General features: G+C 45.8%; 1 protein-coding gene and 1 non-coding gene across 3 annotated transcripts in view; both read right to left on the bottom strand.

The window, feature by feature from the left end:
- The window catches only part of ALDH1L1 (aldehyde dehydrogenase 1 family member L1), an 86422-nt gene that overhangs the window by 36704 nt on the left and 23421 nt on the right, over window positions 1-26297 (bottom strand). Inside the window, exons 2-9 of one of the 2 annotated variants that reach the window (XM_017515988.2) lie at window positions 19317-19466; window positions 16832-17066; window positions 15777-15942; window positions 13728-13829; window positions 12881-12970; window positions 11780-11917; window positions 9165-9290; window positions 5585-5676 (exon numbers count right to left, since the gene is read on the bottom strand). In XM_017515988.2, coding sequence (XP_017371477.1) covers window positions 5585-5676; window positions 9165-9290; window positions 11780-11917; window positions 12881-12970; window positions 13728-13829; window positions 15777-15942; window positions 16832-17066; window positions 19317-19443 — 1076 coding nt within the window. In that variant the 5' untranslated portion in view covers window positions 19444-19466. The remainder of the gene's footprint in view (window positions 1-5584; window positions 5677-9164; window positions 9291-11779; window positions 11918-12880; window positions 12971-13727; window positions 13830-15776; window positions 15943-16831; window positions 17067-19316; window positions 19467-26297) is intronic. The other variant, XM_037734032.1, reaches the window with a different exon arrangement.
- On the bottom strand, window positions 18746-18907 carry LOC119469084. The gene has a single exon (XR_005197907.1). It is a non-coding gene; the product is annotated as a U1 spliceosomal RNA (small nuclear RNA).

The raw sequence follows: 26297 nt of genomic DNA, 5'->3' as shown, positions 1-26297 counted from the left end.
TTAGATACTTAGATGCCCAACTTTCAATAATATATTCAAGAATAAGACACCTGAACATCACAAACCAATCAGACATATACAAAACACTGTTCAAGAAGAGCAGAACACACATTCTTCTCAAGGGCACATGGAACAGTCTTCAGGATAAACCATTTTTTAGGCTACATGATAAGTCTTAATACATGTAAAAATATTGAAATCTTACAAAGTACCTTTCCTAATCAAAATGGAATGAGACTAGAAATCAATAACAGAAGGAAAACTGGAAAATCCACAAATATATGAAAATGAACTAGCATACTCTTAAACAACTAATGGGTTAAAGAAGAAAACACAAGAGAAACTAGAAAATACTTTTACTCAAAGGAAAATAAAAACACAACATATCAAAACTTATAAGATGTAGGAAAAGTAGTACTAAGGGAGATGTTTACAGGTGTAAATATATGCATTAGAAAAGAATAAAGACCTCCGATCAGTTACCTAAGCTGTACACCTTAAAGAACTAGATTAAAAAGTAATCTAAACTCAAAACTAGTAGAAGGAAGGAATAATTAAGGTTAGAACAGAGATAAATGAAATAGAGACTAGAAAAACAATACAGAAAATCAACAAAATCAAATTTTGATTCCTTAAAAATATCAACAAAATTAACAAACCTTTAGCTGGACTGACCAAGAAACAAAAAGTGAAGGCTCAAGTAACTAGAATCAGAAGTCAAAGGGAGACATACCAATTTTACAGAAATAAGAAGCATCATAAGAAAATATATGATAAATAATAACTAGGTAAAGTGAACAAATTCCCAGAAACACACAATCTATCAAAACTCACTCATGGAGAAACAGAAAATTTGAATAGATATGTAACTAGTAAGGAAACTGAATCAGTAATCAAAATCTTTCCAGCTAAGAAAAACCCAGGGCTGAATGGTTTCACTGGTGAATTCTACCAAACATTTGAAGGGAAATTAACACCAGTTTTTCTCAAACTCTTCCAAAAAACTAAAGAGAGAATACATCCTCAACTCTGTCCGTAAGTCCAGCATTTACCCTGACACCAAAGCAAGCCAAACATACAACAAAAGAAAATTACAGATCAATATCCCTTATAAAAACTGATGCAAAAATCCCCAACAAAATGCTAGCAAACTGATTTCAGCAGCATTTTAAGAAGATTACATACCATGACCAAGTAGGATTAATTCTCAGAATGCAAGGATAGTTCACCTATGAAAATCAATCAGTATAACATGCCACATTAACGGAATGAAGAGAAAAACACATGGTCATCTCATTTAATGCAGAAAAAAGAATCTGACAAAATTCAATATGCTCTTTTGATTAAAAAACACTCAAGCTAAGAATAGAAGGAAACATTCTCTCTATGAAAAAGGCCATATTTGAAAAACTCACATCTAACATACTCAATGGTGACTGAAAGCCTTTCCCCTGAGATCAGCAGCAAAATGAGGATGCTTGCTTTCACCACTTCCATTCAATATAATATAATAGTCCCTCCTTACACTTGGGCCAGGGGGGCGAGGGGGTTGTTCCAAGGCTTCCAGTGAATGCCTGAAACCAAATAAAGGGCTGAACCCTACACTGTGCTTCTTGACTTATGATAGGGCTACATCCCAAAAACTCATTATAAATTGAAAATGTTGTTAAGTGGAAAATGAATTTAATATCCCTAACATACTGAACATCAGAGCTTAGCCTAGGCTAAACTTAAATGTTCTCAGAACATTAACATTAACCTACAGTTGGGCAAACTCATCTAACACAAACCCTATTTTATACTAAAGTTTTGAATATCTCATACAATTTATTGAATACTATACTGAAAGTGAAGAACAGAATTTTGTATGGGTTACACAAAGTATAATTCTTACTGAATTTGTATCATTTTTATATCATTGTAAAGTCAAAAAATCCTAAGTTGAAGCATTGTAAGTCTGGCACGATCTGTATATTCCACACTTTTTCTGATAACATCAGTGGCTACTAAGTGACTAATGGGCGGGCAGTGTATACACCATGGTTAAAGGGATGATTCACATATCAGGTGGGATGGAGCAGGACAGCATGAGATTTCATCATTCTATCAAATGTTGTGCAACTTAAAAACATATGAATTATTTATTTCTAGAATTTTCCACTTAATAGTTTCCAACCATGACTGACCATGGGTAACTTAAATTGCAGAAAGCAAAACCACAAATAAGGGGAGACTACTGCATTGGAAGCTCCAGCCAGGGCAATTAGGCAAGAAAGAAACATTAATCCAAATTGTGAAGGAAGAAGTTAAATCATATCTCTTCACAGATAACGTGATTTTACATGTAGAAATCCTTAAATGGGCCAGGTGCAATGCCTCACCCTGTAATTCCAGCACTTTGGGAGGTCAAGGTAGGAAGATCATTTGAGCCTAGGAGTTCAAAATCAGCCTAGGCAACATAGCAAGACCTTGTCTGCACAAAAAATTGTTTTAAGTTAGCTGGGTGTAGTGGTGCATGCCTGGAGTCCCAGCTACTCAGGAGGCTTAGGCAGGAGGATCACTTGACCCCAGGAATTTGAGGCTACAGTGGGCTATGATTACACCACTGCTCCATCCTGAGTGACAGAGCAAGACCCTGTCTAAAAAACAGAAAAAGAAAACCTTAAATATTCTGGACCTCCAAAAAACTGTTAGAGCTAATAAAGGAATTCAGCAAAATTGCAGGATACAAAAATAACATGCAAAAAACAGTTGCAACTCCATACACTAGCAATGAACAATCCCAAAAGAAAATTAAGAAAACAATTCCATTTACAACGGTGTCAAAAGAATAAAATAAGAATAAATTTAACCAAGTAGGCAACAGAGTTGTACACTGAAAACTGCAAAACATTGCTGAAAGAAATTACAGAAGATCTAAATAAATAGAAAGCCATCTGTGTTCATGGACTGGAGAACTTAATATTGTTAAGATGACAATACTACCCAAAGTTATCTATAATTTCTATGTGAACTCTATTAAAATCCCAAGTGATATTTTGCAGAAATTACCAAACTCATCTTAAAATCATATGGCATATCAAGGAACTGTGAATAGTTAAAACAACCCTGAAAAAGAACAAAGTTAGAGGACTCACATTTCCTGATATTAAAATTTACTACAAAACTACAATAATCAAAGTAGTATGGCATAAACATAGATATATAGACCAATGGACAATATAGCCTCGAAATAAGCCTAAACATATATGGCCAACTAATCTTCAAGAAGGGTGCCAAGGATACACAATGGGAAAGCGATAGTTTCTTCAGCAAATGGTGTTGGAAAGACTGGATGTCCTCATGCAAAAGAATGAAATCAGATCCTTATCTGGCCCCATACACACAAATAGTCAACTCAAAATATATGAAAAACTTAAAAGTAAGACTTAAAACTGTAAAACTGGAAGAAAGCCTAGGGGAAAGTCTTCATGACATTGGTCTTTGCAATGGTTTCTTGAATATCACACCAAAAGAACTGGAAACAAAAGCAAAAACATACAAGTGATATACATCAAAGTAAAAAGCTTCTGCAAAGCAAAGGAAACAATCGGCATAGTGAAAAAGCAACCTATGAAATGGGAGAAAACATTTGCAAACCATATGTCTGATAAGAGGTTAATCCCTAAAATGTGTAAGGAGTTCCTACAACTCAGTAGCAAACAAAACAAATAATCCAATTTACAAATGGGCCAAGGCTTGAGCAGACATTTCTCCAAAGAAGACATACAAATGACCAATAGGGATATGAAAAGATGCTCAACATCACTAGTCATGTGGAAAATGCAAATAAAAACTACAAGGATATACCATCTTATCACTGTTGGGATGGTTCTTGTTCAAAAGGAAAGAAGAAAAGGGGAGAGGAAGGAAGGTAGGAAGGAAAAAAAGTATTGGCAAGGATATGGGGAGAAAGGAACCTTTGTGCACTGTTGGTGGGAATGTAAAATAGTACAGCCTCTATGGAGAACAATATGGAGGCTCCTCAAAAAATTAAAAGTAGAACTACTGTATGACCCAGCAATCTCAATGCTGGGTATTTGTCCAAAAGAACTGCAATCAGGACCTCAAATTCCCATGCACTTCCATATTCATTCACAACAGCCAAGACGTGGCAACAACACAAATGTCCATCAGCAGATGAGCAGATAATATGGTCTATCTGTACAATGAAATAGGATTCAGCCATAAAAAGAAGGCAATCCTGCCACGTGCTACAACAGGGCTGAATTTTGAGGACATTATGCTAAGTTTAACAAGCCAGTCACAGAAGGACAAATGCTGCTTGATTCCACTTGTATGAAGTACTAAAGTGGCCAAGCTCATCAGAGCAGAAAGAATGGCTGTTGCCAGGGAAGGGGGAGAAGGAAATGGGGAGTGGCTGTTCAATGGGTAGAAAGGTTTCGTTGTCCTAGAAAAAGCTATAAAGATCTGCTGACCAACACTGTGCTCATAGTTAACAATAAATGTACAGTTATAATTTTAAGAGGGTGAGTAGATGTTGTATTATGTGTTTTTGCCACCTTCTTTTTTTAAAAAAGGACATACACTCTTAGCTATTTACAGAAAAGCAGTCTTGCTTTCTTTGCATCCTCAGTTCAGTAGCTCTACACAAGGCACAGCCTGGTCTCTGGACACCATTCTCTCAGGTGTCTGACATTCTTCCTCTTGGCATATTTTTTACAAAACAATTATTCTAAACTGCATACTGCCTCACACTGACTTTACTAGAGGTCCACAGTGCCCAAGGTTTCCAAGCACATAGGCCCAACTTAGCCCACTGAGCCCCAACGCATATGCATGGTAGATTGCAAAACTGGCCACAATGCCCACCCCTGCAGTCACAGCCTTGGCCATGTGAAGGTGCAGCACCTGCTACCAAGAGGTGGAGTTTCTTCCCCCACCCGTGGAAGCTAGACCTGTTCCATGACTCATTTTGGCCAACAGAATGCAATGAACATGATGTGCTAACTCTGAGCCCAGGCCTCCCTGGGCTCCTGCTCTCCCTCCTGGAATCCACCACCACCACCACAGGTCCAGCCAGGCCCCAGCTGACTTGGCAGATCCTGCCCTTATGTGAGCCCAGCTAACAGTAACTAAATCTGACACAAATCAGCTGAGCCCAGCACAAACTGTCGACCCAAAGAACTGTGAGCTAAGGTATGGTGTTGGTTTAAATCTCGAAGTTCTGGGGCGCTTTGATGCACAGCACAAATGGTTTGGCACAATACATAACCTCAATCCTCTCCATGAACTCGGCCCTGCTCTTCTGCATCAACTCCTCCCAAATTCCTTCCTAGAACTTCCCTGAGAGGCCCCATGCAACTCCACCCCTTATACTATTCTCATGAAGACCTGCAACCATTCATTTGTGCTGTCCCCCACCAAGTGTGCATTTAGGAGACCTGCACACTGGCCCTTCCTGGGTACCTGGCCCACATGATCCATGAGTGTAACAAATGGTTGTTTCCTGCTGCTCAGTTTTGCAGATATTTGTGACACAGCACCAAGTACCTTGGACAGGACCCTCCACTCCTTGCCTTACCTCACAACGTCCACAGATGCGGCCCCCGACTTGAAGAAATCAGTGGAGTCTTCAACCTCCAGGACATTGGGAAGGATCCGCTGCCAAGCACTCTGCAAAGCAAGGCCTCATGAGAGGGTGGCCCAGGGGAGCTGGGGAAAAGTGCCACTCCCTGAACAGACTCACGGATGGCCTGAGGCCGGAAGATGTTGCCTCTTCCCAGGAGACCTAATGGTCCAGTAGCAACCACCTTCTAGCGGGGAACAAGCTGCCACAGCCCAGGCCCCTCTGATGCTGGCCGCTGTTCTCACGCCCACCTCACCTCAACCCTCAGTTTCTCTGGGGTCTCCATGGCAGTCTAGCTAGTGGAGGACAGATGTGCCAGGCCTCTTGGCATGGTTGGGGACTAGAAAGCCAGAGCCCAGTTGCTCCTGAGCCCTACTTGCCTTGGTGCTAGCGTCCAAGTTCTGGTGTCCCCAGTGTGACACCGATGCCCAGGTGTTGTGGCAGCAGGCTGGGGACAGGGTGGGCCTCAGGGTGACTATGAGGCTCACAGATGGGCTCAGAAGACCTGGGTCTTGACTTCATCAAGATGCCAACTGGTCTGTGTCCTATGAAGGATTGAGTCTGGGACCTATGGAAGGCAGCAGTGCTCAGCTAGCCAGCCCTGTAGATGTGGGTGCTCAGCCAAGGCACCCAGTAAGGCTATCCAGCAGTCAAGATGGAACAATTGTTCCCTGGGCAGTCTGCTGGTGAGGTCCAGTGGGACAGGAGCCAGGAGGGGACCCAGCAATACCAGGCCAGGTCCCCACTCTCTGGATGAACTCCAGGCCATTGTTAATCATAGGCCCAGCTCGCGGGGGGTGAGACATGAGATGCTGGTCCAGGCCTAATCAGAACCAGTTTCCCAACACCTGGCACAAGCACCCCTGGCTCTGGCTCTCCTCTTTCTTTTTTGGAAAAATGTCATGGATCTGCCCTTCCCATCCTCAGGGGACCATTAACAGTAAACCAAGCCACTCACTGTTTGCTACACACCTGCTGCCTGCCCCTCCAGGCCTCTGCTGGGCTCTTACCTGCTGATGCCACCTTCCCCTGACCCCTCCCCCCCAGCTAATATTTAAGTCCTGGGCATCCTTAAGGGTCCAACTTCTGTGTCATCTGTTCTCTGAAACCTTCGCTGGCTATTCTCCTGGCAGGATCTACCTGCCTCAGACCACACCACTTGAGGCCACCAGTCGTCCACTGATGGATGGCGCCTGCAAGACACAGGGCCCTTATGAGATGGGAGTAGAGCCATGGAGGGGCAGTGCGGCAGACTGGTCACTGAATGCACCACGAAGCCATAGCCCACCAAACCATGAAAACGCAGGCAGCCCTTCGGTGCTGACCGCAGTTGTGTGAGGATTCTGTGTGAGGCAGGCAGACAGTATGGACCACAGGGAGAGTCAGCAAACACAATGTTTGTGCCATGGGCAGCACTCGCCCAGCCTCAGCTCAGGAGGGAGTAGGGAGTAGTGGCCCACTACCTGCACAGCCCTCAGCGGGCTCTTGGAGTGTTCTGCTGAACAGCTACAGGCCAGGCCTCTCCAGCAACACTGGGTAGCTACACAGACCCAGATTGGTCTCTCGTTGTCTTGGCCATGTCCCTTCTACCCCATTGGTCTCCAGACCACACATCCTGGAGACCAAGTGCAGCTGTGAGCAAGAGGGCTAATGATAGCCAGTCTAGTGATGGTCCTGGGGTCTGCACAGTGCACAGCTGGAGAATTCGAGCCTAGCCCTCCACAGCCCAGACTCTACTTGTCAGGCCTTGACTCCGGAGCTGGGACCTGCAGGTACTGAGGGCACCTACTGGAGAGAGTTGTTATCATGAATAAACACACTGCTCTTCCTGGAGGGTAGAGCATTTGTCCACTGTGAATATGCACAGTGAACAAATGCAAACCTGAAAGAGCCAATCCTTCCTGATTGAGCCCCAGCAGCTAACTGGGTCTAAATTTAAAACAGAGCCAAGTGGTCATTTGCTGTCTAGGGGGTCACACCTGTAATCTGAGTTCCCCCAAAATCTACACCTTTTTATCTTTGGGTCTTTCAGAGCTCACCTAAACCAGCCAATCAGGGCTCAGCTGATTAGAACTGGTTTCAATCCTTCCTTTGTGTGGGAACCTAGCCAATCAGGGCCCAACCAATTAGAACTGGTTTCAATCCTTCCTTTGTATGGGAACCTAGGTGAGTGCTTTTGCTATAAAACCCCAGCCTTCCCATTGTTCTCTGGAATGTGCCTTCCTGTTAGACCGGAAGCTGCCTTTGCATGATTTGCAAACTGGTCGCTGGAATAAAGTCTCTGTTCTCCAAATTCCTTTTCTGAGAACTTCTGTTCACAGTACACACTCTAGAAATAGCTGCTTTGCTCATGATGATGCTTAGACTTATTGCCAGTGTGTACTGAGTTTAGTAGCCAGCTACTAAACTAAACCTTTTCATGTGTGTTATCTTCTTTACCAATCACAACATCCACTGAGGAAGGGCTTATTATTCCCTTTTTACAAATGCAGGACTCAGCTGCAGCTGTTGTAAGATAGCATCTTTTGACTTGGGTCTACATCTACAAACAGATGACCCTAGCTCACCTCCAGGGCCACTCAGCTGTGGGCTCCAGGAGGGCTGTCTGTCCAGCTGGCCCTGCAACTCCAGGGCAGGCCAAGTCAGGGCCAGAGCCACTGCTCCAGGGATATCTTTGGAATAAATCAGAATTTTTTTAAACAGACATTCCAAGTATTCCACTTTCAAGTAAGGAAGTCACTGGCTCTCAGTGCCTTTGGATCACCCAAGTGCCTCTCATCCATCCTTGCTGAGCCCTGCCCCGAATCTGCTGTTAACACCCACGGTCCCCAGCTATGTCTGGCTGACACTGCCCCTCACCCCCTGGGCTCCAGCTCCAATGCCCTCCCATGGCGGCTCCCTGAACACAGGGAGGCCTCTGCCCTGTTCGGGCCTTGTTCCTTCTCTCTTGAAGGTCTTCCTGCAGATCTTTACTCTCCACCCAGGGGAGAATACAGTGGGAGAGAACGGGAAGGGTCAGGAACAAATTCCAGGCAGTGAGCATGGATGGAAATTCAAGTTGAGAAGACTGAGTTTCAGAGAGGAAAGCTCTCTACAGCATCACACTTGGGCAAAGCTGGATTGGAGCCCAGGTGTGCCTCACAGGCAGCCTATGCTGGTCATAGCCCTGGATGCTGCCTCTGGCACAGCCTTTCTGGAAGGCTCCAGTGCTTACATTCTAATCACAGGGACATGAGCTTGACACCTGACTCTTTGAAATATTCCAGGAGCTTCTATTTCACTTGTTAACTGTTGACAATGAGCCCTTAGAAGAGTTAGACTGAATTGGCCAGATCCCAGGGCCCCAGTTACAGAGGAAGGAAGAGCAAGAAGACAACAGAAAGCTCCAAGACAAGACAGAACCAACACTGCACGTGGGGCCAATGCAGACACCCACAGAGGCTGGCACTGCCAACTCCGGGGAATGTAATTTGCAGAACACATGTACACTGCACAACCTGTCCAACTTGATGGCAGCCCTGAAGTTGCCTCTTACCCGCACTGCCTCCGCAATAACCAGCTCCGCCTCCGTCAGCTCAAGGGCACTGCTGCCCGCCCCCTTAAAGAAGTTTGAGGCCGGAATCATTTTGCCATCCTCCAGCTGAATGTTCTTCACCAGCAGCTACAAAAGGAAGGATTTCACAGTTCCTGTGGTCAGACTTGAGACAGTGATGAAGGAGTTCCACATGGGGTGCTGTGCTGGGCACTCCAGCCTTGTCTCCAACCTTCAGATGAGGATGGAGCAGGGATTCCCAGGTTTGTGATGAGTTCAGAGTGGGGAGGCCACCATTCCAGGTACACAAACTGCAAAGCTTGTGCCGCCCCCAGCTGCTCCATTTTCCATCACCCACCCCCACCACGCTTTCACTTTGTTTTTAAGTGTAATGACTTTATTTCTTCTATAAAAAAGGATTCCTGGGGATCAAAAAAAGGAAAAGTCATTCAGGCACCTGAATGAAAGTCAACTGAGAAAAACAACTAATCCTGCAATCACCCCGTAGCTCCCAGAACCGCCACAGAAGCACCTGGAGAACATCACCAGATGCCTGTGTGGGACACAGAGGTGGGAAGAGGAGAGGCTGAAAAAAAGTCTGGCCGTCCCCACAGTCTCCAGCTTCAGGACAGCACTTCAAGCTGGTCCCAGGTAGAGCCTGCATCCAGCCATCAGTTTAAGGGGATTCTGGCTGCCAGATGTGAACCACCCTCACTGCAGCACGTGTCTCTGGGACACTCTAGTGTCTGCCTCAGATTTATTGTATTTAATAACATGTTTGAATTGTTTGGGGCCTGCTTGTTTATCAATAGTTTTTTAACAAATGCCTTTGTTAGGGGCCAGGGAAAAAACATGTGTAATAAAAGAGTTATGGATAAGCTCATGGGCGGGTACATGTCTCTATGCATTAAGAGTGGCTATGTAAGAATGGCACCCTTTATGCATGCTCTGGCAGAACTGGAGCTGGCCTCCTGGCCTGGCCCTCGCCCCACTGCCTTTTGAAGATGTTCTGGAGCTTTCTGCAAGCTAAAGCCCAGCCAGACCCCACAGGGAGTGCCCGAAAGATGTTTAAACCCAGGGTCTTCTGGGTAGATCTGTGGGGAGCAGGGTGTGTGTGCTCAGCTGGTCTCTCCTCACTCCCCTCCCACCCTGAACACCTCTGGACAGTGGACCAAGCTCTTATGAGAGCTGGTAACTAAGCTTCCTCTTAGACAATTGCCTTTTTAAAATTGCTGTCTTTGCTGGTCTCTGGGCAGACGCTGTGGGTGCCCTGCTCAGACCCCTGTGGCTGGTGCCCTGTCCTCCAGCTGCAGTAAGGGCTGGATGCCAGCAGCCTGGACTGTCCCCTCCTTGCTTGCTGTGGATGGATAAGAGCTCCTGAACACAGAGAGGCCGAGGGACTATGCCTGGTGGGTCCTCTACCCCACTCCAGAGCTGCTGAAACCAAAGGCTGCTAGAGGTGGGGACAGGCGGGTATAATTGGAGGGTGCAGTTAATACTCCAAAGCCCACCCTAAGAGCAGCACCAGGCTAGACTTCTTCTGAACCTTTACTTTTGCTTTGCTTTCCTCCGCCCTTTCTGCCTGGCATGATTTTCTGGAACATTCCCCCAGACAGATATTCTCTTGCAACTGCATATATCAATCAAAACACTACACTGGAGACATCAACGGCAGCCTAGACCCTCCGACAGGGGAGCACAGCAGACTGGACACCAAGAGCAAGTGAAGGCCAGTCCCCACACTGCCACACCTCACTCCAGCTGGCAGGACACAGCAATATGGCTAGGGATACCACGCCCATGGGGTTTATCCAAACCTTGTCAGTGCGGGAAGACCCCACCTTCCCTCTCCCTATCCCTGGCTGCTCATGTGAGAAGAAGTAGTAGAGTGCACATTAACAGGACGCTCCCATGGCCAACACCAGCATCAGCGCTTTGGAGCCAGAATTTCAAAGTTTGAATCCCAACTCTGCCACAGGCTAGCTTGAGTGATCCTGGGCAAGTTATTTAAATCTCTGTTTTCTCCTCTATAAGGATATAATATTTGTACACATCTCATAGTGTTGTTGGGCAGATTAAATTTAATGCGTATAAATTGTTCTGGCATAAAAGGTGCTCCATCAGTGTTTGCTGGTACCATGATTTGTAGTGTGCTAATAACAAGAGCAGGCGGCTGGCATGGCTCCCAAGGCTCTGCTAAGTCACCATGGCATCCCCATTCAAAGAGATGGGAGCTGAGGCAGAGGCTTAATGACCCCACACCCAGAGGTACTTAGATACTCTGATAGACCAGAGAGGCCCTGAGCCCAGGCTCCCTGGGAGGGCTTCTCTCTGATTCTGGGTTGCCTTACACTCACACAGGGCACTCGGCCTGGAGACGGGTGCCTGGCCAGGAAGGGCAGGGAACCCAGTTTCCCAGAACAGGGAAGTGGGTAAACTGCCTCAGACAGCCTGTGCTTGGGGCCAGCCAGCCAATCAGGGACAGAGCAGGCTCAGTGTTCCCTCCTGGGTCTGTTTTTTTCCATTTTCTCCAGAGAAGTCTAGGGTCTTCCTGTGAGGTTTGAGCCCAAGGACAGGAGCATGGGTAGCCTTGAGCAGGCAAGTGACACAACCCTTACCATTCTGTCATCATTCCCAAAGAGGATGAGTCCCGCTTTGGTGACCACCCCTGGCCGATGGGCTCCTGGAATGGGCAAAGTATCTCCCTCGGGCACCAGGCCTGAAGTGTTCAGTGTTGAGTTGAAAAATGTCAGTTTCTGTCAAGGGAAGAAAAAGCAAAAGCCAGTGGGTGAGAAGAAGCCCCTGAAGCCAGCAGCCCAGGCAGGGCTGAGCAGGGCTGGGAGGAGGGAGGGGGACCAGGGGCAGCTGAGACCTGGGAGCCAGTTCAAAGCCCATGTGACCTCTGAAGCCCTTCCTCCTGGGGCGCAAACAGGACCTGGAGGAGCCTCAGTGCCCTCAGAGAGCTGATGGCAGGGCTGCCTCAACCTCATGTACCCCATAAGACCCTTCTCCTTGGCCCATGGCCTCAGACATCAGGTGCACAGACTAGAGGAGAAAGTGCTCCAGGCATTACGGAGAGAGGCCACCTGCCCTCAGGGTGCTGGCAAGCAGTAGTCCCTTTGATCAGAAGATGTATTTGCTAGTACAAAGGGCTCTGCATTAGTGAGGACAGCAGAGAGGCTTCCAGCCACAGTCTAGGCAGCTGGCTGGGAATCAGGGGTCTGGACAGTATGAGACTGTGTGGGGGATAAGATAGCCCTAGAGGTTTGCACAAAGACCACCATAAGCAGTCCTGCCACCCCTGATGCCTCACTAGAGCCTGTGACCCCCAAGGCTCCCCATATTCAGGATCTGGCCTGCCCATGCCTGGCCCTGAATGTGCTGCCCCACCCTGCCTTGAGGCCAAGTCAGAGCCAGCACTGGGCCTGGGGTCTCTGCAAGCCCAACGGTGAGACTCAACCAATACAGCTGGGTCCCAGGGGCTCTACAAGGGCCTGGAGGCCTCCAGCTATGAAGGACATCTACCCTTTAGCTACTGGAGGCTGAGTAGGTCTCTCATTCCTGGGGAAAGGCTGGGATGGTTAGGTGGTACCCAGTGGGAATAGGGGCCAGTGTAGTAGCTATTTATTATACCAACCAGTCCAAACATACGTGATAGTTTTATGGACAGTGGGATACACCAATGCACCTGGCTGGATTCCAGCCATGCAGGGACACACCTGTTCACAGGCCTCTGTCCAGGCACCTGGCACCTTGTCATTCCCACGGATCCAGTTGTGAATGGCCTCTGCCGGCTGGTCCCAGTTGATCTGTGGGTAGCAAGATGCATGTGCTCATCTGGTCTCTCCTCACTCCCCTCCCACACCTGATGACATCTGGATAGTGGACCAAGCTCTTGTGAGAGAGCCAGTAACATCAGCTTCCTCTTAGATACTTGCTGGAGTCCCTGAGCTGGTGTGCCCAGTTCTGGGTGCTCTCTGACCCCCAGTCTCTCATGGGCTGGGCAGACTTCAGAATGGTTTGGGGAAGATAATGTTCTGCTGCTGTCAAGATGGCTCAGACCCTACACAGAGGCCCCAGCACAATGTGCTCAGACCTGTCCCATAGGGCCCCACCCACCTTTCCTCACTGGCAGGGCTCCTATAAGTCCCATACAGCACCCCATACTCATGAGCTGAGACACAGCCCACAGGTCTCTGAGGCTCCCCAACAGGCTATTGCTCCAGAGACTTGCACTGTCTTGCCTTGGAGACTGCTTGCACTACGGTTGACGTTTTACCCCCTAATTCCTGATCTTCTCCCTACCTGTGGGCTTTGCATGCCCATTCCTCCTACAGAGGAACAGGAAAGAACCTGAAATGGACCCTGTTCCCTACCCTTCCAGGTGCCACGGGCCTCATCCTCCACAGCTGTCTTCAAGCAACCCTGACCTGGGCTTCCCTCTCTTCTGGCTTAAAGAATTACAAGCTGCACCATCCAGGCTGAACCCCAGCCTCCTCAGGCTGCCCTCTACATCTCCAGTTTGCTCACAGGCAGGCTTGGGGTGGGGAAGAACCCAGCACTCACCTTGGCAGTCTCCTTCTTCTGAATCCCCTCATAGGTGGCTCCTTCCTCAGGCTGAGGGAGTCTGGGGGCTTTGCCTTCAGCAATCAGCCTCACTGCCTGCACCTGGGGAGATCCAGTCGGTTGCCACTCCCATCAGGAGGACCTTGCCTCCCTCCCAGCCCCAGGGCTCCACACTAAGCCTGGACCCTTCCCCAGACTAAACAGACTTGTCTGGCACACAGCAGGCACCCAAGAAACGCCTGTCACATGAACAAGGGGGTCAGTGTGAACCTAACTCCTGCTGCACACTCACAGACCCGCCCTCTCTACCTGGCAAAGGCGTAGATTACATAGATCTTACATCATCTGAGATCTTAGCAGATTATATAAACTGTAAAGCCCTGGAGGTATAACACAGACACAGATGTCCATGTTGCTGTCTAAGCCTTCTCTGCCTTGTAAAGAGAGTGAATCCTGAGCTCTGTGGTGGGCTCGAACGTGCAAGTTTGGAGGTCAGAGATGAAGCAGGAAGTAGTTTCTCTGTGACGGGAAAGAGGAAAGTGCTGAGAAAGGAATCAGGGGAGAGGGAGGAGAGCCAAGGAGCCTGGGTCCACGTGAGTGAGAGCCTAAGGGAAGAGACCAGGAGGTGCCAAAAATGGGAGGTGATTGGTGTCACAGCGTCTGAGGCAGGGCTGCCCGATGGAGCCCTCTATGGTGATGGACAAGTTCTAAGTCTGCACGGTCCGACATGCTAGCCAGGGGCCTTGGAATGTGGCTGAGACTGGGGAGCTGAATTTTTCAGTATAATTCATTTTAGTTAATTTAATAGCTGCATGTGACCAGTGGCTGCCTTGTTGGACAGCGCAGCTTCAAGAAGTATTTGAGTTGCTTGCCACGGAAAGCACAGGTAAGCCCCTTCTCTGTCCCACTGAATCTCCAGCAAGTTTACTTTGCTCACTACTTTGTGAGCTGGTCAGTCTGTGCCAAAGACAAGTTTAACATAATTGAAAAATAAAAAGCAATGGCAAGGAGCTGAGTACGAGGGGACAGTGGACGCTGGGGCTGCCCTTCCTGCTGCTCCCAAAATGCGAGGGCTCCCCAGGGCCTCCATCCGTCTCCTGCATGGACAGCGCCTTTGCCTCCGGCCCTGCCAGCCAGCCTGCTCTAGGGCAGGGGCAGCAGCCCTCAGCTATGATTCCCTGAGCCCTACTCCCCCAACCCCAGCTGTTGGCTCAGGTCCATGGCCCACCACCCTGCCTCTCAGCAGTGCCACCTGCCAGGGTAGCCGAGCTGCCCGGCCACTCAGGCCATGTGACCACAGGGCACCACCTTCTCAGCTTGCTGCAGCAGGAAGCACGTGACTGAGGCAGCCTATCAGAGCATTACATCACCCCAGCCAATGATTGGTTCATGGGGATCACATGACCCCAAAACTGGCCAATCAGAATCTTCCCTGATTTGTGATTGATAAATTCCAGGAGAAAGAGTGTTTTATCAGAACATTCCATCACCCCAGCTGGTGATTGGCTGATGAGGATCACAATACCCAAAAACTGGCCAGTCAGAATCTCCCCTGATTTGTGATTGATGAAAGAGCGTTCCTCTTTCCCTGGAATCAAGAATTAGAATCCTTGAGCTACAGTGGCTATCTTTCCTCTAATTCAGGGCAGCCAAACTGAGAATGAAGCTAATCACACAGAAAAAAGCAGAATCAACGAGTCAACAAGGGGAGAGAAATAGAATCCTAATGACATCATGGCTGAAGCTCCTGGATTGAGCAGGGCATGATCCCATCCCTGCCTTTAGCCTTGTTTATTAAATGGGCCCCACAATGTCCCCTTTTTGCCAAATGCTTTTTGAGTTGGGTTCTGTGCGTTGTGAGCAAGAGCTCCTCCTAATACAATACACTGTTTGTCCTAATCCTGCCTCTGAAACCTTGAAGTGAGAGCTCTCTCCCTCTAGAATCCTGAATTTAGGGAACAGACTCGTGGCCTCCAGGAGCAGTGCGCTGGGTCTAGGGAGGGTGCTTGAGGGTGCATCGGGGCGGGCAGGGTGGCTCCAGGCCCTCACCATCCCTTTGATGCCTTCTGGGAAGAGGAAGCGGTTGTACAGCGTGCTCACAGTGTCATCTGGCAGCACCTCGCACTCCTTCTGCAGCAGAAGGTCCCCGGTGTCCAGACCGTCGTCTGCCCAGAAGATGGAAAATCCCCCTTTCTTATCTCCGTGAATGAGGGTCCTAGGATGCAAAAGAGTGAAACCCGGAGTCCTCGACGAAGGGCCACATAGGATGCCCTGGGTGCAGCCCCATGGCCCTGCCACCCTTCGGGACACCCTCTCTCCCCAGGGGGAGGAGTGACACTGGCTCCAGCAGGAAATGGAAGAAGGAAAACACTATGTATTGATGCCAACCATGGGCCAGGAATTGTGCTAAAAGCCCTATATGCCTTACGTAACTGACTCCTCACAGCAGAGATAACAGGTATGGTATACTCGGTTTACAGATAGGGTAACTAAGGCCCAGAAAAGTGAAGTAACACGACAAAGATCAGAGAGCATGAATCCCAACAGAGCAGTCTGACTACGAATCCACTCTCTTTTCTCAACTCAAATGTCTTCCCTTTTTGACCACCCATCTACCTTGTCAACCCATTTGTTTTCTTCTTGGGACTTCTGTCACCTCAGACTACCTAGTGGAGGATATCCTTTGCTCCATCTTTATCTCTTTCTACATACTATGCTGCCTAAAGCAGTGGTAGTGGAAGTAGTAGGACCCCTGGCCCACCTGGGTCCTGGCCCCTGTGCCTCCTGGTGCCCTCCCTGTCCCGGCTGGGGGATGGGAACACTGACAGTGCCAGCTTCTCGGATAACTGTGGGAATGCAGAGTGCTTAGCAACACTTGCTCCCAGTGCTCTAGAGCATTCTCTCATTGATAACCTTGCACAGCCTGTTCTGTGGCTGATATCTGGCAGCACAGGACAGGCACCTGAGTGATACCCACTCTGCAGCCCTAGAAATGCTTTGGGCTAATGGAAAGCATCAGTCAGAGCTGATGGAGGGACATGTAAGCCCTATATGTGTTTTTGGCCCTCTGTGTTTTTGCCCACTGTGTTTTTGCCCCATCTCACCAGTTGATGGCTGAGGCCCCTCGGTGCCTGGGGAGCAGTGACGGGTGATATATGATAGAGCCGTGCCGGGGAGCATCGATGATCTCCATAGGGATGAACTGGCTGCAGAAGGGCAGGACATTGAGCTCGGCCCCCAAAGCCTGGTATTTTGCCACCACATCAGGCAAAGCCTGTCCTTTTGCACGCCACCGGGCGAACTTGAATACTGGCACTCCATCCTTCTCAGCTTGCAGACCTGTGGGACGGTGGATAAGAAACTGGCCCCTCTCTATCACCCACCCACACATGGCCACCTCTGCCTTCTAAGCAGAGTGGTTAATGGGCCTTCTTTCTGTATCTGCCCTGTCACCCCCACCCCAGCCAGGTTCCATCAGGCAACACAGACAGGACGCATCGGCCAAGCATGAGGCTCTGGGGACTGCCCTGGCTGCACTCTGACTTCTGCTGAACCCCAGGACCTCTGAGTGCCTCCCTCTTCCAGACCCCAGATGGCTGACCTCTGCTCTCGCTCCTCTCCTGAGGCCTTGCCATCCCCATCGCTGAGCTCCTGCCTCCTGGCCCCTCTACTGCTCTCTCTTTGATGGGGGCTGGCCCCCTGCAGATGGCATTTCTGCTTTGTCAGCTATTTCCTGAGGAAGGAAGATGGGGAAGAAAGGCGACAAGGGCATTCTTCCTCTTTTTTGTCTAGTGGGTTCCTGTCCTATGAGCCTCCCCCAGCCCAGCTTCTTCATCCCAGCCACAGTCATTCCTTACCAGAGTAATGGCTAAATCAGTTTTTCCATCATCTGCAGAACTAGCCTCAATATGTACGCATGTGCACATGCACACACGCGCGTACACACACACACACACACACACACACACACACACACACTCCAGAGGCCCAGGTACAGCCTGCAGGGGGCCCCTCCTCCTGCCCAGTCACCAGTACATCCTCCTCAAAGGCCTGGATTACAGGCCCAAGCTCCCAAGTTTTTGTAGTTAAAGCTTCCTCCTTTATCTCAGCCTTAGAGTGGGTAGCTGCTTCCTGCAGTCACTGTTCCCTATAACTTAAGGCTCTCTGCCTTCCACTCTTCAATACCCAAGGAATACTTCCGCATATTCAGTTCTCTGTTAGAGCCTCTGGTGTGATGTTTGGCCCCTGACTAGACTGGCCCTCCTCTCTGGCATCCTCCTCTGTCACTCTGTCCTGGTGTCTGGTGGTTTTCAGGGAGGGTGGAATGTGATGTCAGCAAATTGGACTGCACTTGCAAAAGCTGTCTCACAGTGACCAATGAAGTATTGCTGCAGGACATCTGAGATCAAGGTCAAGTAGGAGACCCAGCCAGGCTTGCTCTCTGTCCAGGGTCAGCAGCTGGGGTGAGTGGTCACTTAGCGGCTGGGTGTGGGTCCCAGGCTGTGGTGGGGTCAGGATATGTCATGGTTCATGGTTTACTTGTGGTCATATCCAAGACTAAAGCCTGGCTGGCATGGGGTGGTGGGTGCTGGAGCTGATTCTAGGGTTAAGCTGCAGTTTCTCTATTAAGGGAGGCTGGCTATTCCTTAACAAACCACACTTCTGTGTCTGGCCAGGCCTGCAAGCCCCCTTTCCTAATCCTGGCCTTCTATCCTTAAGCCCTGCCCCACAGCCTATCTCCATCAGGCCTGAGAAGGACCAGTCAGTGTTTCTAGAGGGTCTGTTCATCCAAGCAGAGGCCCCTGCATCCCACCTGCTGAGGTTCCCAGCTCAAAGGCAGTGGCCCAGACCTGTGATTCTCAAACTGTGTTCCTCCTTGTACCAGAGAGGCCAGTAATCCCCAGGTACTTGTCAGAGGATACAAATTTCAGACTGCACCTCATTCTGAATCAGAAACTCCCAGGGTGGGCTCAGTACTCTGTGTGTTTTTTTTCTTTTCTTTTAAAAAATTAAAATGCCAGGGGACAGTGCAATTGCAGTTCCCCATTACCACAAATTATGCAGTCGAGTTTCCCACATTTGGGGAAATCGCAGGGGTCAGCACATCCAGAGTACAATGGAGAAGCCTCGCCCTGGGAAAACCACCTTTGTGATCGGGTCTCTCCCTGCCAGGTGAGTAGAGCAGTGTGTCTTGACAGCAGCCCCAGCAATGGTGATGCTGTGCATGCCCACCTTTCAGAACATGGACCCCCAGTTCAGAACATGGAACCCTTCCCAAGCATGGATGCTGGGACAGAGAAGCTCTGTGTGGGACCTGGGACCAGGCAGGGCTTCTCTACAGCCTTTCTCCAGGACACTAATGCCACCCCATAATCAGGTGGGGAGGGGATCACCACTTTATTCCAGCAAAGCCCAGCAGCCAGTTGGCACTGGAGCAGGATTCAAGGTAGACTGCTTATGGCTGCTTCCCAGACAGGACAGAAGCCCCGAAGACTTTGGCTCTCAGCCTCCCACCCACTGCTTCCCCTCTGCCTCGGCAAGCTGGCCGCCCTCCATCGGCTTCCCTGTTGTTGCCGGCGTCTCACTCACCCAGTGGGTCAGCCTTCCCATCCTTGTCTGGAACAGTGAACACACCCACCACTTCATGGCCCTCCTTCCTCAGGTGGCAGTAAACTTCCTGGCCAAATAGGCTCTGCCCAATCACCGCGATCTTCATGGCAGTAGGATGGTTGGAAAGACCTGGGGAAGGAATAAGGCAGCAACTAGGCAGAGATCGCTGGTCTCAGAGAAGCCAACCCTGGTTCAAGCCAGGGCAGCTGATGGCACCTGGCCTGCTCTACCACAATCTCCTCTGTGACTCTGTGGGAGGCAGGACACTGAGGGGAGACTGCCATTGTAAGAGGGACCAGGGGAAAGATGTACACATGACCCAAAGGATTGTTAACACCAGAATATTCAATGCCACAGTGGGTGAGCTGGATATGGATTGTAGAATTAGGGGATTCCCTTTTGAAACCTTTTAAACTGGAACAGAATGCCGGTTGTCAAGATGTTTGAGATGTATTTAAACATATTTCTGTAACTAACCAGTTCTATGGCCTTGGTCACGCTTGTTCATGAGAAAGATGCCCCATCCCTTAAATGGCTTTCAGCCTAGAGATTAGGCTTATTCCTCTGAGCCAGGAGCCACAAAAGGAGCAAGGGGAGCCCCCACTGAAGGGGCTGTCCAACTGAGCTGCAACAGAAAAGGGGCCTGGGCAGGCAGGCCTGAGGATGAGGGTGATGGAAAGTGGAATGGGGTTCCACTAAGGAAGATGTGTGGGATGAAGCCTAGCTAATTATGCACATTCTCTGAAGATCGGTCATTCATTCACCTCACAAATATTTGTAAAACCTAAACTATTATTTACTTAATACATTTCTTTAAATTGTCCATTTACCAAAATAAGAATTTTTTAGGAAATTTTTATAAAAGCAGAGTATACTTCATACATACATAAAGTGTACAAATCATAGATATGTAGCTCAATGAGTTTCACAAACCAAACACATCACTGTCATCATATATACATGTACATGTGTATATATCTATATATATAGATATACATCCTCTTTATATGTTTTCACCTTACATAAATGGAATACAGTGTTTTGCAGATTTTCTCCCTCAACATTATCTTTGTGGTTGCATGTAGTTGTACTGAGTTTATTCTCATTGCTACAGAGTATTTTGTTATGTGGATATCCTGAAGTTCATTTACTCACTCTACTGTTAAGGGAATTTGGCTAGTTACCAGTTTGCAGGTATTACAAATAGGATGCTAAGAAGATTTTTGCACACCATCTTCATGGTACATATGTACACATGGTACATATGTACACATCAGGTATGTATTTAGGGTGGAATTCCTGGGTTATAGGTGTGAAAATTTTCGGCTTTAACAGATCCTGCCAGTTTTCCAAAGTGGTTGTACCAGTTTCCACTTCCATGTGCTCTCCACCTTGGCTTGTGTCTTTATTTTAGCTCTTTTTCTACAGTGAATTCAGCTGCCTCATTGGGGTTTAATTTGCAGTTCCCTGGTGACCAATGAAGTCGAGCACCTTTTCCTATGTTTCTTGGCCATTTGGATATCCTTTTGTGGGAATCGTCTCTTCAAATCTTTTGTCTATTTTTTCCATTGGGTGGTTTTATTCTTATTGAAAGGGAGTTTGTTGTTGTTCTGTTTTGTTTTTAAATCATCTAGACTGTGAGTTCTTTGTCAGATATGTGTATGGAAAATATCTTCCCTAATTCTATGGCTTGCCTTTCTCATCCTCATATAATGTCTTTTCATGAACAGATGTTCTTAAATTTAACATGGTACATTTTATCAAACATTTCCTTTATGGTTAGTGGTTCTTGTATTCTATTTTAAAAATCTTTGCCTACTCCAAGTTCATGAAGCTGTTGTCCTTGTCGTTCAAGCTCTTTATTGTTTTGCCTTTTACATTAGATGTGCAATCCCTCTGGAATTGGTTTTGCATACAATGTGAGGTAGATGTCCAGAATTTTTTTTTCCATATGTGTATAAAATTAACCCAGCACTAGTTACTGAAAAGACATTTCTTCATTGAAAAGGAGCATACATATATATGTCTATCTTTGAATCTTTGGTCAGTTTGTCTAAATTTGCATTTAGTATAGCTTTAAAATGTTTTCGTTGTTGTCGTTGTAGTAGTGAAGATATATAACATAAAGCTTTATTGTAGTTGACTTACCTAGTAGTTGTGAAGTAGTGTTTCATTGTGGTTTTGATTTGTATTTTTCTATTGAATCAGGATGTTGGACATCTTTTCATGTGCTTTTTGGTCATTTGTATACCTTCTTTGAAGAAATGTTTATTCAAGTTTTTTGACCCATTTTAAAAATTGGTTTGTCTTTTTTATTGTTAGCAGATAGAAATATAATTGATTTTGTACATTGACGTTGTATTAATCAGCACCTTAACTGATTCACATATAAATTTTCATACAGTGTAGATTCTTTGTGGTTTCCTAAGTATACAATCATGTTACGATATTGTTTTATTTCTCTCTTTCCAATCCTGAAGTCTCTCATTTCATTTACTTCCTTTTTGCACTTGCCAATTTATCCACTACAATATTGAATACAGATGGTGATAGTAGATCCTGTCTCATTCCTGTGACCTACCATTCAATATTTAACCATTGGTTATCTTTGGGGAATTTTGGTAGATAGACTAGCATATTATGAAAGTTGTCTTATTAATATATTTCTGGCTGCCAATCATGACAAGGAGTAGTATTTGTTTTGTTTTGTTTGTGTATTATTATTATTATTTTTTGAGACAGAGTCTTGCTCTGTCGCCCAGGCAGTAGTGCAATGGTGCAATCTTGGCTCATTGCAACCTCCACCTCCCGGGCTCAAACGCTTCTCCTGCCTCAGCCTTCCGAGTAGCTGGGATTACAGGCATGCATTATCGCCCCCAGATAATTTTTCTATTTTTAGTAGAGATGGGATTTCACCATGTTGCCCAGCTGGTCTTGAACTCCTGACCTCAGGTGATCCACCTGCCTCGGCCTCCCAAAGTGTTGGGATTACAGGCGTGAGCCAAGTGCCCAGCCTTTATTTGTTTTTTAATCTATGCTTGTAAGAAATATTGACGTGAACCAGTCCCAGTGGCTCACCACTGCAACCCCGGCACTTTGGGAGGCTGAGGTGGGCAGATTGCTAGAGGCCAAGAGCTCAAGACCAGCCTGGGCAACATAGCAAGACCCCATTTCTACAAAAAATACAAACAAATTAGCTGGGCATGGTGGTGTATGCCTGTAGTCCCAGCTACTCGGGAGGCTGAGGCAGGAGAAAGACTTGAGTCTGGGAGTTTGAGGCTGGAGTAAGCCAAGATCCTACCACTGCACTCCAGCCTGGGTGGCAGAGTGAGACAGTGTCTCAAAAAAAAAGGCAAGGTGGATAAGGGCAGAGTGAAAGAGAAAAAAAGAAAGAAAAGAGAAAAAAGAAAAGAAAAATATCGACGTGTCAACTACTTCCTTTAACAAATGTCCTATTCAGGTTTTGGTGTAGCTTTCTCTTTTTTTTCAACTTTTATTTTAGAAACAGGGAGTGCACGTCCAGGTTTGATATGTGAGTGTATTGCACCCAAGTAGTAAGCACAGTACCCAGTGGAGTTTTTTCAACCCATTTCCCTACCACGTTTGGCAGTCTGCAGTGCCTGTTGTTCCCATTTTATGTGCATGTGTGCTCAAAGTTGAGCTCCTACTCACAAGCGAGAACATGCAGTAACTGGTTTTCTTTTTCTGCCTCAATTCACTTAGGATTATGGCCTCTAGCTCTACCCATATTGCTGCAAAACATGCTTTCACTCTTTTTTATGGTGTATAATATTCCATGGTGTATATGTACCCCATTCTATTTATCCAGTCCACCATTGTTGGGCACCTAGGTTGATTCCCTGTCATTGCTGCTATGAATAGTCCAATGATGGACATACAAGTGCTTGAGTCTTTTTCATATAATGATCTATTTTCCTTTGGGTATATACCCAGCAATGGGAATGCTGGGGTGGATGGTAGTTCTAAGTTCTTTAAGAAATCTCTAAACTTTTCTCTAAGAAACTTCCACAGCAGCTGAGCTAATTTACATTCCCACCAACAGTATATAGGCGTTCTCTTTTCTCCACAGCCTTACCAGCACTGTTGTTTATTGACTTTAGTAATAGCCATTCTGACCAGAGTAAGACGGTATCTCATTGTGATGTTGATTTGTATTTCTCTAATAATTAGGAACATTTTAAAATTTTTGTTGGGTGCTTGTATTGTATATCTTTTTTGGGAAGTGTCTGTTCATGTCCTTTGCCCACTTTTTAATGGAGTTATTTGTTTTTTGCTTGTGGATTTGTTTGAGATTCTTATACATTCTGGATATTAGACCTTTGTCTGATGCATAGTTTGCAAATATTTTCTCCCATTCTACAGATTGTCTGTCTAATCTAATAATAGTTCTTTTGCCATAAAGAAATTCTTTAGTTTAATCAGGTCTCACTTGTCAATTTTTGTTTTTGTTGCAAATTGCTTTTGGGGACTTAGCCAAAAATTATTTGCCAAAGCCCATATCAAGAAGGGTTTTTCTTAGGTTTCTTCTGGGATTTTTATAGTTTGAGGTCTTACATTTAAACCTTTAATCCATCTTGAGTTAATTTTTGTATGTGGCAAAAGAGTCCAGTTTCATTTTTCTGCATATGGCCAATCAGTGATCCTAGCACCATTTATTGAGTAGGGCGTCCTTTCCCTGTAGCTTATTTTTCTTGGCCTTGTCAAAGATCAGTTGGTTGTAAGTGTGTGGCTTTTAGAGTTTTCTATTCTGTTCCATTGATCTTTGTATCTGTTTTTGTACCAGTACCATATGTTTTGGTTACTATGACCTGATAAAATAGTTTGAAGTCAGGTAGTGTGATGCCTCCAGCTTTGTCATTTTTCCTTAGGACTGCTTTGGCTATTCAGGCTTTTTATTGATTCCATGTGAATTTTAGAATAGTTTTTCTAATTCTGTGAGGAACAATGTTGATAGTTTCATAGGAATAGAATTGAATCTGTAAATTGTTTTACACAGTGTGGACATTTTAACAATATTGAGTCTTCCAATCCATGAGCATGGAATGTTTTTCCATTTATTGTGTAATCTCTTATTTCTTTCCATAGTATTTTGTAGTTCTCCCTGTAAATATCTTTCACCTCCTCAGTTGGCTGTATTCACAGGTATTTCATTTTCTTTGTGGCTACTATAAATGGGATTGTGTATCTTGATTTGATCCTCAGCCTAGACATTATTGGTGTACAAGCAATGCCACTGATTTTTGTACATTTATTTTGTGTCCTGAAATCTTACTAAAATAGTTTATCAGGTCTAGTAGCCTTTTGGTGGGGTCTCTAAGCTCTTCTAAATATAGAATCATATTGCTGGTGGAAAGAGATAGTTTGACTACTTCTTTTCATATTTTGATGCCTTTTATTTATTTCTCTTGCCTGATTGCTAAGGCTAGGACTTTCAGTATTATGTTGAGTAAGAGTGGTGACAGTGGGCATCCTTGTCTTGTTCCAGTTTTCAAGAGGAATGGTTCCAGCTTTTGGCTGTTCAGTATGATTTTGGCTTTGGGTTTGCCATAGACGGCTCTTATTATTTTGAGGTATATTCCTTTGATGCCTCATCTGTTGAGGATTTTTATCATAAAGGATGTTGAATTTTATCTGAAACTTTTTCTGTATCTATTGAGATGATTATGTAGTTTTTGCTTTTAATTCTGTTTATTTGGCAACTCACATTTATTGATTTGTGCATGTTAAACAAGCCATGCGTCCCAAGAATAAAACCCATTTGAGCATAGTATATTAACTTTTTGATGTGTTGCTGGATTTGGTTTGCTAGCATTTTGTTGAGAATTTTTGTGTCTATGTTCATCAGGGATATTGGTCTGAAGGTTTGTTGTTGTTGTTGTTGTTGTTGTTGTTGTTGTTTTTAATGTCTCTGCCAGACTTTGGTGTTAGGCTGATGCTGACTTCACAGAATAAGTTAGATAGGATGCCTTCCTTTTCAATTTTTTGGAATACTTTCAATAGGATTGGTATCAGTACTTCTTTGTATGTCTGGTAGAATTCGGTATGAATCCATCGGACCCTGAGTTTTCTTTGGTTGGTAGTTTTTTTCATTACTGATTCAGTTTTAGATCTCAATATTGGTCTATTCAGCATTTCAATGTTTTCCTGGTTCAGAGTTGGGAGATTGTGTGTTTCCAGGAATTTATTCATTTGCTCTAGATTTTCTAATTCGTGTATATATAGTTGTTCACAGTATTCTCTGAGAATCTTTTCTAATTTCTGTGGATTGGTGGTAATGTCATCTTTGCCATTTCTGATTATACTTATTTGGATCTTTTTGTGTGTGTGTTAATGTAGCTAGTGGTCTATCAATCTTGTTTTTTGTTTGTTTGTTTGTTTTTGAAAAACCAACTCTTGGTTTCATTGATCTTTTATAAGGATTTTTGCATCTCAATTTCATTCAGTTCTCTAATTTTTACTTCGTTTCTTTGACTGGCTTTGGGGTTGGTTTTTTCTTTTCTTCCAGTTCCTTTAGGTGAAGTTACTTTGTTAATTTGAGATCTTTCTATCTTCTTGATGAAGGCATTTAGTGCTATAAACTTTCCTCTTAACACTGCTTTAGCTGCATCTCAGAGATTCTGGTAGGTTATATCCCTGAGTTTCATTAATTTCAAAGAATTTTTGTTTTATTTCTGCCTCAATTTCAATTTTCATGCAGGAGTTAAGAGCAGGTTGTTTAATTTTCATGATTTTGTGTAGTTTTGAGAGATCTTCTTAATATTGATTTCTAATTTTTATTGTCCAAGACTGTGCTTGGCAAGATTTCAATTCTTTAAAATTTATTAAGACTTGCCTATGACCAAGCAGGTGGTCAATATTAAAATATGATCCGTGTGCAGATGAGAAGAATGTATATTCTGTGATAGTTGGATGGAGTGTTCTGTGGATGTCTATTAGGTC

The sequence above is a fragment of the Cebus imitator genome, unplaced genomic scaffold, assembly GCF_001604975.1.
Source record: "Cebus imitator isolate Cc_AM_T3 unplaced genomic scaffold, Cebus_imitator-1.0 Scaffold568, whole genome shotgun sequence".
Classification (NCBI taxonomy): Eukaryota; Metazoa; Chordata; class Mammalia; order Primates; family Cebidae; genus Cebus; species Cebus imitator.
Note: the sequence above shows the minus strand (reverse complement) of the source record. Positions and strands in the feature narration are given on the sequence as shown.